The 12,604-nt window shown below is 40.3% G+C and overlaps 1 protein-coding gene across 1 annotated transcript in view; it reads left to right on the top strand.

The window, feature by feature from the left end:
* The first annotated feature begins 1,339 nt into the window (after positions 1 to 1,339).
* Positions 1,340 to 12,604, top strand: part of LOC143019816 (uncharacterized) — a 71,750-nt gene continuing 60,485 nt past the window's right edge. The window contains exon 1 of the mRNA XM_076175798.1: positions 1,340 to 2,360. Within this exon, the coding sequence (XP_076031913.1) occupies positions 1,821 to 2,360 (540 nt within the window). The 5' untranslated portion in view covers positions 1,340 to 1,820. The remainder of the gene's footprint in view (positions 2,361 to 12,604) is intronic.

The raw sequence follows: 12,604 nt of genomic DNA, 5'->3' as shown, positions 1-12,604 counted from the left end.
TATTGCCAAAATGCTTGCCAAATTGGACATTAGTGTTGCCAAAAAATGCCAAAATTCACACAAATTAATGCCACAAAATGTTGGGACCACCTGGCCACCCTGCTCTAGAGTTCGATTATTTTTGTAATTCAACGTAATGTTGAATGTAAATCCTATAGGCAGTATACCTCTGCTACCGAACTCAAGGCGTATCCCAGCTCTTTCTCAATTACATATTGGGGTGGTAAAATTCAGAATCCAGCTTGTTCACATCCACCTTTCATGTTTAAAGTATATTTTTGGGTTACCCAACTTGCGGGCATCCCCCTTTTTGTCATGTCTCCACCGTTTCTGTAAACAGAACTTGCATATTCTAGTTTTATTAGAGGTCTGTATTACTCTCTACTTCATTATGAGTGACACTGGGTTATCATTTTGAGTATTTGCGGCCACTATAATAACTATGGTGCTGTTTTTATTGTCCTTTGGAGGTCTATCTTCGGATTTCTCATCATTATCCATCACTGAGTCTGTTTCTACTAGTGCAGATACAGCTATTTTACCATAATCACTAAATTTCTTTTGTATACACAACTGGCATATAAATTTCCCGGAAGACTTTTCAATCAATATGATTTGATACACTGGTAGCTTTGTGCATTGGTAGTGAATCCATAATTTGCAAGTAGCACAATGCGGGGCCATACTTTTGGACTGATACTATAAGATTATACTACGTTCTTGAATGAAATAATTAAATGAAATACTGCTCACTATTTAGCTTTCCAACACTGGAATCTTGAAGAAATACTATAATTCTAGGATGGAAAGTATAAAGCCGTCTAAAAAGAAAAGTCTTCTCTAAAACATTTATTAAAACTTGATGTTTGATATTTCGTTTCACTACACTAGATGCTTATGCGAAAGGAGGTATTAAAACATATATTTAATTTTCTTCTAATTCGTACATTATGTATGCTTTACTTTATCTTCATATATTAATATATTATTCCTTTATCCTTTTCTCTGGCTACGGACACAAGAGATGACTTTACAAGAACTATATTGGTATCAAATAATTTCAAAATAATTCATAGTTGAACGTAAATAACTGATCAGTAGATCCTAGGGGGAGACTGTGACGAGTCGATATTGTTTTTAAATGAAAATGCCTTGATTATTTCACTTATACGTTCTCGGTTCAGTTACAATAAAAAGGGGTTAATGAAATTTAATGAACAATGGAAAAAATTAGTCGAATACAGTGTCGGCAACACGGAACGAGTGAGTGTAGGCGGAGCCTAGACGCGACCGTATTGGTGGAATCTCACTCAGAGCCCGCCAGTGTGCTTCGGCCCTTCGTACGAGGTGGGTGCTTTTGCTGCGCTCCCCGGCGATCGTTCAGTGTGGGTACTTGAAATCTGGCTAAAAAAGTTAGAAAAGCTTTCGAAAAGGTGTTTGTGAATACACCATTTCATTGTGATTGTGTGTAGTCGTATTGCTTGGTGATGTACCTGTGCTAACAGTGATTGCTTACGATAGAATAGAAGAAGGAAATAATTTTTTGTGGAAACATCGACGAAATTGTCGTGTCGGTTGAGAAGCCCGCGCGTTATCAACTCAAAACAATCTTGATTTTTTTTTTCAATATATATTTTTTTTTGTACGGTCTAGCGTTGGCTCTACGGAACCTTGCAGAATAATGTAACACTCTGGACGACTCAATTTGTTGAGGTGTTGATTTCCTTTAAGAAAAAGGGACGGAGAGTGAGAGAGAGAGAAGAGAGAGATTAACCGGCAAGATTGCTCACACGGGGCAAAAGTTCCAAACATTGTTCATTATGAACCGGATTGAAGACTCCCCACCAAGAGTTATAGAGACTAACATTGACTTTCCTGCTCTCTCTGTCAACGGCGATTTGAACAAAGGATCCAACGGGAACAACAGAACGGCTCCCATTCCCGAAGAATCCGATGACCACGAAATGGAAACACCGCCGCAAGCTACGGATATCATGCTATCTGGAGACACCAAAATCCCTCTCCACCCACTCCACCACCACCACCATCACCACCACCCAATGCACCACCACCACCACCCCCTCCATCACCACCACCGCCATCGCTCCAACAACGAGGAGGAGGAAGAGGACGAGGAAGATGGTGTGGCCATGAAGAAGAGGAAGCCATCACAGTTAGACAAAATGGCCGACAGGCACGGATTGACCAAGAAGGGGGTGGTCCTGTTGATGCTGGCCTGCGTTGTCTGTGTCCTCCTCGTTGTGGCTCTCCTAGTCATGGTTGTCCTCTGGCCCAGAGATCTCCTGGAGGAGAAGCTGGAGATCTGCCTCACGCCGGATTGTCTCCGGGCATCTGCACAGGTACTTTATTTATTTTTTGCGCCCTGCGAGGTAGCTGAGCATGATAGCCTTTATCGGAGTTCTGGGTATTTAAAACTTGCGTTTGCCCTTCCTGCAGTCACGCGTTGAGTCAGCGGGACTCGTACCTCCACAATTGCAAGGTTAATCACTTTGAAGAGCAACAACCGAAGCAGAGCGCTTTCGTGTATTACATTGTTATTGCAGAATTACATGCATTTCTGCACTGACAATGTAATACACGAAAGCGCTCTGTTCCTGTTGTTCCTCTTCAAAGTGTTAACCTTTCAAACACACACGTGTATATTTGAAGAGCAGCAACCGAAGCAGAGCGCTTTCGTGTATTACATCGTCCGTGCAGAAATACATGTAATTCTGCAATAACAATGTAAAACACGAAAGCGCTCTGCATCGGTTGTTGCTCTTCAAAGTGATTAACCTTGCAATCGTGGAGGTACGAGTCCCACTGACTCAACGCGTGACTGAATTATTGCAGAATTACATTTCTGCACTGACAATGTAATACACTAAAGCTCTCTGCTCCGGTTGTTCTTCAACATGGTTAACCTTACATATATACATATGTGTGTGTGTGTGTATGTGTATATATATATACACACACACACATGAAATAAAAACACTGAAGACGTGTTCTGCAACTGCAAGGTTAATCACTTTGAGGAGCAACAATTTAAGCAGAGCGCTCTCGTGTACTACATTATTGCAGAGTTACGTGTATTTCTGCACTGACGATGCTCCGGTTTCTCTTTCAAGTGGTTAACCTTGCATACATACATGTGTACATATATATGTATATATATATATATACACACACATCTGTGGAATAAAAACACTGGATACGTATGTTCTACAATTGCAAGGTTAATCACTTTGAAGAGGAACAACCGGAGTAGAGCGCTTTCGTGTATTACATTGACATTGGAGAATTTCATGTAATTCTGCACTGATGATGTATTACACGAAAGCTCTCTGCTCCGGTTGTTCCTCTTCAGTGATTAACCTTTCATATATAAATGTGTGTGTAATATATATATATATATATATATATATATATATATATATATATATATATACACCAAAATATTTCATAAATCTGAGGGATGCGTTTTGAATTTCGTTCATCTGAGACTGATGACTGACCTTGCCACGCTCGGACAGGACATTCCAGTGTCGGAAGATCTCCTCACTACTGCGGCCCAAGCGTCACGTGACCAAGTGCTTTGTTGAGCACAAACTGATGCAACACTGAGTGTGAGAGGGTCAGCAGTCACTAGAGTTGGGATCCTGCTACCTATGGGCAATGTAACCATCGAAACCCTTCCATAAGAGGGGGGGGATGGGGGTGTACATTGTCCGCCAGGCCAATCCAAGAAGCCCTCACGGTCTTCGTAGTACAAATGTACAAAGTAGTGTACATCATCGGGCTTGGATTTAAGCCCCATTAACCCTTCCTAACATGAAGGTTAACTTGGTGGCAATGTTTAACTGGCTTCGGTCATTTTGTTGACGTTGTTTAACCCGAAGTCCCCCTTGGCGATTTAATTTACCCCCTGAGGCTGAAACCTGCCATTGACATCATTGATGACGTCATCGGTTGTTATTAATGATGTCATCGGTTGTTATTGGTGACGTAATGTGTGGATATTTCGTCATTGGTGATTTTGATATCGGTGATGTTATTGATGACGTCATTGGGATGTTACTGATTATTTCAACGGTGATGTTATTGATGCCATCGGGAATTTTATTGATGGCGTCATCGGTAATGTTATTGATGACGTCATTGTTGGTATTGATAACGTCATTAATGACATCGATTACGTTAAAAATTAAATGACTGTATTGACATCGCCAATGTTATTTATGGCGTTATCAATGATATTGATGATATATACGTTCAGTGAAGCCCGTGGGCCGCTGACATAATCGTGATGGATTTTAAACCCCGCGGCTTAAGGGCTTTGACAGTGGCGACGCAGGCAAGGTCATCATATTCAGACAACAGGACAGGACTCGTAGTAATGGATTTCAGTTGGACAAATTGGACCAAAAGGTCTCCTGTCGGCATGCCCCGCCTTTGTAATTTAGGCCGAAAAAAGAAATAATCAAGAACTGGTTTACCAGCAGTGGTTAACGAATGGAATGGACTTATTAATCAGGTAGTTAGCGATGAGACTATTGTTTGTTTTGAGAGAAGATGCGATAACTTAATGGGTGGGGATGAAAGATGGTAAGGGACATGGAACTTCCTAGTGTGGGCCTTATGGTCTCATGCAGTCTCCTCCATTCTTAGGTTCTGAAACGGGTTATTAAAGAAGACCAGAACGAACAGGTGGTAATGGACATGGAACTGCTTAATGTAGGCCTTATGGTCTCTTGCAGTCCTCCCCCCCACACACACACATATTCATGTTCAAGAAGGCAATATGCAAAGACTGGTTTACCAATTGGGTGGTTAACGAATGGAATAGACTTGGTAACCATGTCGTGATCGCAGAAACAATTGGTTATTTTTAAGAGAAGATGAGATAACTTTGTGGATGGGGATGGCATGTGGTAAGAGACATGGAACTGCCTAGTGTAGGCCTTATGGCCTCTTGTAGTCTCCTCTATTCTTATGTGCTTATGGAAGTTCATGGTGATTGAATTAAATAACTTAGTGGCAGAGTGCATAGCATGTGTGTGTGTATATATATATATATATATGTGTGTGTGTGTATGTATGAGAAAAAATTTGACGTAGCCCGAAGGGATTTCTCCCCGTCTTCTTCTTTTCTGCATGGAGGGCCGAATTTATGAAGCGGCTGTGCTGTGTCTTGCGACACTGCTTCTGACCCAGGACAGTGGACAGGATGCAGGAATGACCCGTCATCCAGGAGGTGCCAAGATGAGAGGGAGGGTGGAGGGGAGTGGAATATATAGGAAATGGAATGGGTGTGAGGGGTTTCTATGCCTTTTTCTTTTTGGCTACCCCCCGTGTAGGGGGAAAAGGCCTTTGGTATATGTATGTATATATATAATGTCGGGGGAAACTGTCAAGAAGGAACCGTCTTTAAATGTAAAAATAAATGATAAATGAAGTAAATAGATATATGAATTAAGCAATTAAAGCCCACTGAGCGAGAGCACTTTGGGAACCGTCGTAGAACTTCAGCATATGCTGCTACATGGCACGTTAAAGCGTCAGGAAGCATTTGAGAAAGACTTTATTAAGCCGTTTAGAAACGATCATAAGATTTGGTCAGGTTGACCTCGAATGAAAATTACGTTTTGCGTCTTTGTGACCTTTGACTTTGACCTAAGATAACTGTTAGGCTTCATCCGTGGAATCGTCATTATAAGGTACAGACAGATTAACGTTTAACGGAACAAACTAACATAGTTCTCTAAAATACTCTCGACAACTAATGAATGACCAAATCAATTGTGTACATCTTGTGGGTTTCGTCGTCGCAGGCGAAGCTGGCCACGCCCCCTTTTCCATCCCTGACCAATCACGATCCAGGAAAGGAAGAGGGTAGGGTTTCTTTCGCCCAGGGTGCTTGAACACACTGTATACATTTTTCGGTCACCCTGTACATATTTTCATGTACATATAGGTTTGTGTGTATACTCAAATACGTATACAGGGTGTTCTGAAATATGTTTATACTCAAATACAGGGTATACAGGGTGTTCCAAAGATGTAGAGAAATGTTCAGTCACCCTCTATATACATCTATACGCATATGTTGGCGTGTATGCTCAAAGACTTATATACAGGGTGTTTAAAAATGTACGTTTGTGTATAAATACGTATAAACAGGGTGTTCAAAAATGTACGTTTGTTTATAAATACGTATATACATGGTGTTCCAAAAATGTAGAGGATGTATTTAAACACCCTGTATATACGTTTATCCACATTATATATATATATATATATATATATATATATATATATATATTGAGATAGTATATATGGGCAGGAGATTTTCTCTCATATAAACTTCATTGAAAGTGATTGCTAATTGTGCATTTATTATTTTTTTAATGCATTTTCTATACGTCTTACTATGTATTTGTCATAAACTTCCTTTCAAAGGAACACAAGTCCATATTACGACATGGAAAATACATTGAAAAGATAATAAATGCACAATATGTATGTGTGTGTACTCAAATATGTGTATACAGGGTGTTCAAAAAATGTACACACCTGTACGAGACTTCATGCTATATTTGTCTTTCAAAGACTCAAAATGGAGCCGCTAGGCGATTTTATTCAGGTGATGCACCTTACCCTGCACAGACTGGGGAGAAGGTGTTGACGTTAGCATGGAAGTTTGTATAAAAAAAACGAAATGTTTAAATATCGGTTGTGAATTTCATTATCAAAGCCTGTTATTGATTTCAGATTATTCCAGTTGTAAAAATTCTCTCTTTCCGTTTTCCTTTCTCTCTTTTTCTCTTTCACTTTCTCCCTCTTCCTCCATCTCATTTTCTCTATCCCTTTCTTCCACTTTCTCTCCATCTCTCTCCTCTCCCTCTTCTCTTTCTCCCTCTTCCTCTCTCCATTTCTCTCTTTCTCACTATATTGTAGACAACCCCTTCGTATAAACACGGGGCTCCACGAGCGTAGTCTCATCCCTGTATACTGCAATTAATTAGAATAAATGGCGATTATTTTTCAAGTATTATGCAGTTGGTAGCACTGAAACCCAATGTACACGCCCTATACATTCGAATATATTTAAAACTTTAGTTTTACTTATTTATTTGTTTGTTTATTTTGTGTATCATTCATTTTTTAATGTATTCATTTGTTTATTTATGTTTTGCAGTAGTGCCAACCATCGTTTATTTACACCACAATCAGGCGTACCAATAGCTCACCTTTATGGGAATTGTATTGAGAATTTTTTCTTTCTTTTTTTCTTTTCTTTTTCTTTTATTTCTTTTTAAATCCAGTCTGAATCTTTGTGATACTTAATTTGGGATGCTAGTAACCCAAAGCTGTAGTCTATAACTGGATGTTAGCGTGATGGACTACGAATGTCTGACTACCCGAGATCGGGGTTGGGGGTGGGAATCTTTACTATGACAACAAAAATAAATACGAATTCAATATATATATATATATATATATATATATATATATATATATATATATGTATATATCCAAGTTGAGAGTACTTGACGTCTGTTAGTGTATAAATGACATAACACACTGGGCAAAGGTAGCGGTTTCAGCCGTAGGTCAACAGGACGTCATAAAGGCATTTCTCGCTATCATGCTACTTGCTTTTGCTACTTCGTTTGAGTAGAAACTGTTTAGGATAAAATATTTTTTTATTTTTCGAATTTCCAAATGTGACCTTTGCGTCATGAGTTAACAGAAGCTACTTTACAAAACAATTATTCAATAAAAACGAGGGAGTCGTATACTGTTAATCTGATCAAACATTCCAAGCAAAATCATATATGTATATTTATATGTATATTAGGAAGGTTAAATGTAGTAGCACATTTGTAAAATATGACTTATTGACCCACTGTCCGAGAGATAAGATGGACAGAAATTCTGTATATTTCGACCACTATCTGTGGTCCTGCTGAAGAGGACCACAGATAGTGGTCGAAATATACAGAATTTCAGTCCATCTTATCACATTCTCCGACAGTGGTTCAATAAGTCATATACAGTATGTATATATTTAACTTCGAAAATATCTGCATCCGTAAATGATCATAATGTGTAGAAATATCTTTCATGATCTGTTTAGAAAAATGGGCTCTTCTAGCTCAGAGTGGCCGACCACTGACCTAGAAGAATGTTAGACACATTATTGAGGTGTTTTTCTAGAATATTGTAACCAAATGTGTGACGGGGGCCCGCAGTGATACCTCCAGTGGGAAGGAAGTGGGTTAGGAGCATCTCCCTCCTTTTCCCAACAGTGACGGCAATTTAAGATTAGGTTAAGTTTCTAGATAACCTTCAGTTAACTCAGCAACGCCCTGTAAACTAGTTCAAGGCCAAAGTTAGTTAGAGCACTTGTTTATTTAACTAACTAGCTTTCCCTCATCTGAATGAAATCGTCCGGGGATTGACATAGAACTGCCTAGTGTAGGCCTTATGGTCTCTTGCAGTCTCCATTTTTTATGTTCTTATGTAAGGTTGGGGTTAATCCAATTGAATAAAATTTTCAAATTTACCAATGAAGTCTTTATTCTGGTGAATATCACGTGGCCTCTCTTTCTCGCTCCCTCCTTTCTCCTCTCCCTCTCGCTCTCCTCTCTCTCTCCTCTCTCTCTCCTCTCTCTCACTCTCTCTCCTCACTCTCTCTCTCTCCTCTCTCTCTCTCTCATCTCTCTCTCTCTCCTCTCTCTCTCTCCTCTCTCTCTCTCTCTCTCTCCCTCTCTCTCTCTCTCTCTCCTTCCTGTCTTTCTCCTCAATACTGTTAAATAAAATCACCTGGCAGCCGGGACGGAAGGGGACGAGAGGGTCAAACTGGCTCTATTATTATTATTTTGGCAACAGGACACTTTGACATTTAGGCTTTTATTTCATTTAGTTTTATTTTTGGGCTCAAATTCATGCGATGTAGTGTTTGTTTCAATCGAGCGGATATTTTCTGGGAATATATATATATATATATATATATTATTTTTTTCCACCATGGTCTTGGATCACGTGTTGGACTCGTGATCGACAGTTATTTCCCTCCAAAAAGAGAGCTCAGAGCTCATATATGACCGATCTATGGGAAATGCTGTGACCTTACACACGCACACACACCCAACTCCCCGCCCACGAGAGTTGGAGTAACAGCTCCCAGTGCAGCGATACTGAAATTATTTCAGCCCTAGGCGGGATTCGAACCCGGACCGCCGTATTAGCGGGTGTGTGAGAGAGGAAGAAGTTTCATGGGCTTGTGATAGGAAGGATTTTAGTTTCTCCAATCATGAATGACAACTTTGTGACTCGGGTCAGTAGGTTACAGCGTTTCTATCCGCAGGTACATGTACGCAAGGTTTGCTCTCTTGAGCGGAGAAGGGACCTTTTGAGAAAGAAAAGTGTATTCTAGCGGGAGCGAAGAAGGGACCATTTGAGGAAGATGTGCATTATAGCTGTAACAATGGGTTGGTGCCTGAGCGGGTAATAACAACTGCCACAGCTGTTTTAGCGCAGCTGTACAGGTCCCACTACGACACTTGTGTACTACAACAGATGCGTGGGCTGCATGTGTATTATCATCTTAAAATGGGTTATCACACTGGGCAATTTTTCCTCCGACATCACACCTCCAACCTCCATTTGAAGAACTAGAATATGACTTTGCTTACAGAAATCTAGACTTCTCCAAGTGTCTAACATTCGTATAGGTTTACAGTCTCTTAGTTCATCCATCAGCTTGGCTAGATATGACGGAAAATTGATTTGACGTTTGTAGATTTGAAAATTCAAATATTGTAACCGAAGTCGTTTTAACTCCAACGAACTTTCAACGGTCGGCGCTGGTGAAGCTCGTGGAAGCTGCCCAGTGTGATAACCAACAGTTGTGAGTCTGTGTTCAAGTTGTTTGATGGTGGGCTTCATAGATAAGTGATGGTAATGAAGGAGCCCACGCCAGGAGACGCTGAGTATTACCTGCGGCCGAAGCCGTCACCTTTGCCTTATTAGGGCGCTCTGGGGACTGTTGGGGCAGGTAATGTACAGCCACTGCTGGGAATCTGAGAGAAGTGCGGGATTCGAACCTGCAACTAAGCAAATGCGAGCTCAACACGATTGTGATTATACTACTAGCACACAATACTGGTAACAAGTTGGGATGAAAATACACACACGCGCGTGCACACACTCGTGGCGCAGTTGGTAGAGTCCCCGGCTGCCACTACGGAGATCAGGGTTCGAAACCCGCCCAGGGCTGAAGTAATTTCAGTATCGCTGCGTTGCGGGTTGTTACTCCAACCCTCGTGGGCGGGGAGTTGGGTGTGCGTGTAAGGTCACAGCATTACCCATAGATCGGTCATACACGAGCTCTGAGCTCTCTTCCGGGAGGGAAATAGCTGTTGATCACGAGTCCAGCACGGGATCCAAAGACCATGGTAAATCACATGTATATAGTATACATACAACACGTGATCCAAGATCGTGGTGAATCACTCACATACTCGTATACAGTGACATACACACAAATGCAAACGCACGGACGCGCACACACACAAAACACACAGTGCACACATACAACCCTTGATCCGAGGTCGTGGTGAATCATACATACACACACACACACACACACACACACACACACACAAACTGGAGTAGTAGTCATTGTCATAGCCTACCAACTCATCGGTACCGGAATTGAGCTCTCTAAAGCATCACGATATTGTAAGCTGTTACTGTTTTCTTTGAGCAAGGGGATGCGACACATGCGTGTGTGTGTATACAAGGTCATATACGAGCCATGAAAAGAGGGAGAGAGAGAGAGAAAGAGATAGCGGATAGGGTCACCGGTAGAAGCCAGTCATAATGGGAGACTCTAGATGCAGGTGTCTGATAACATTCTCTCTCTCCTTTCCTCCCTCTGTTATTATTCATTTCATTATTATTGTATTTATTATTTTATGATTATTGATATTATCATTATCTCCACTTGTCCTCAAATCGAAAGATATATATATATATATAAATATACATGTTTGTGTGTGTGTATATATATACATATATATGTATATATATATATATATATATATATATATATGTGTGTGTGTGTGTGTGTGTGTGTTGTTTCCTGCAGTTGTGGAGCCACGGATTTTCTGTCGAGGCAGCATTTGATGAGTTACTAATTTTTTTTTTAACCAGTACTCTGAAAATTAATACAAAGTGTATATATATATATACATATATGTATATATATATATATATATATATATTACTTGTGTGTATCGTTACAAACCCCTCTAGAATACCAAATAGGTCCACCGACCTTGTGAAGCCCATAGGCTCGTAACGCCAGAAGAAATCTATATTAATCCTCTGTTAAGTAAATGGAAACCCTTAGACCCTATGTCTATTACTGGGTTCAACAAATCAGGTAAATATATTAAGGTCGCCACCCCGCCGTGAGAACACGGGGAAAAGAGAACTATTTAACTTAACTTTAAAGAAATCTAATTAAATATATTTATAAATCACATGAAAAATTAATACGGGTACATATTAAAAACAACGTACCAGAAGCCAAATGAGAATTAAATATGACAATATGTAACAGTGTCCATCCGACCCGTTTAACATAAGATTCAAGTTCGAAAGGTTTAACGGGACTGAACGTATGTAGGACCGGTTCACAGTTACTAGCAGTTCTGAAATTTTAAGCTAATCCTAAGCCCCAATACTACATCACTCCGCGCACACTTCTAAAGGGGCACTACAAAACTAAGTCCTAATTAACCAGGTTCACAGCTACGAGATCAAGGGGAGAAGGTACTAACCTCACTGCAGGAACATTAGACCCTGCCCGGTTGGATAGCCCTGGCCAGGTGCACGAAGTCAGACTCGCAGTTCATTGGTTAACATAAAAAGACTCGTTCCTCCCACGTGTTCAGGGCATACACTCGTAGCTCATTGGATAATACAAGGGAGAAGGACGTACTTAGAATTACGTAACAAATGTGCAACTTGAACACAAATGCAATATTCTCATAACGAACACAACAGTTTACAGCAACAAACAGGTATGATACAACACAGGCTCCTGCAAAGAAAACAATACCTTACGGTGTCGTAGGATTTGGCCACAATCAGCCAAGGTGTTATCCATACAGTAGTACGAACACACGAAACAGGACATTTCTTCACAAATAATGATAATTAATCATATATATGGAATGTACACATCACATAGATTTAACAGTATGTATGTATATATATATATATATATATATATATATATATATGTGTGTGTGTGTGTATTGTTAAGCCCTTCAGTATGATGTCTACGCTGAATAAAATCGCCTGACGCATGCCAAATCAAAGCTTGTAAAATAGAACGAAAGCTTACAGTAACACCAATGATATAACTTAACGAAAATGATGATGATAATTGTTGTCTAGTGTTTCACTGACTGCATACCCGCAGCCCCCACAGTAACCGGCACCGATCCTCCGGGCCCTCCCATAGATCTCTCTAGGAAGAGACTTTTGATTGTTGTCTGTGTTGTGTGAGTGTGCCCATGTG

This window comes from Oratosquilla oratoria, chromosome 38, assembly GCF_046742065.1.
Source record: "Oratosquilla oratoria isolate Oo_2021 chromosome 38, ASM4674206v1, whole genome shotgun sequence".
In the NCBI taxonomy this organism is placed as follows: domain Eukaryota; kingdom Metazoa; phylum Arthropoda; class Malacostraca; order Stomatopoda; family Squillidae; genus Oratosquilla; species Oratosquilla oratoria.
Note: the sequence above shows the minus strand (reverse complement) of the source record. Positions and strands in the feature narration are given on the sequence as shown.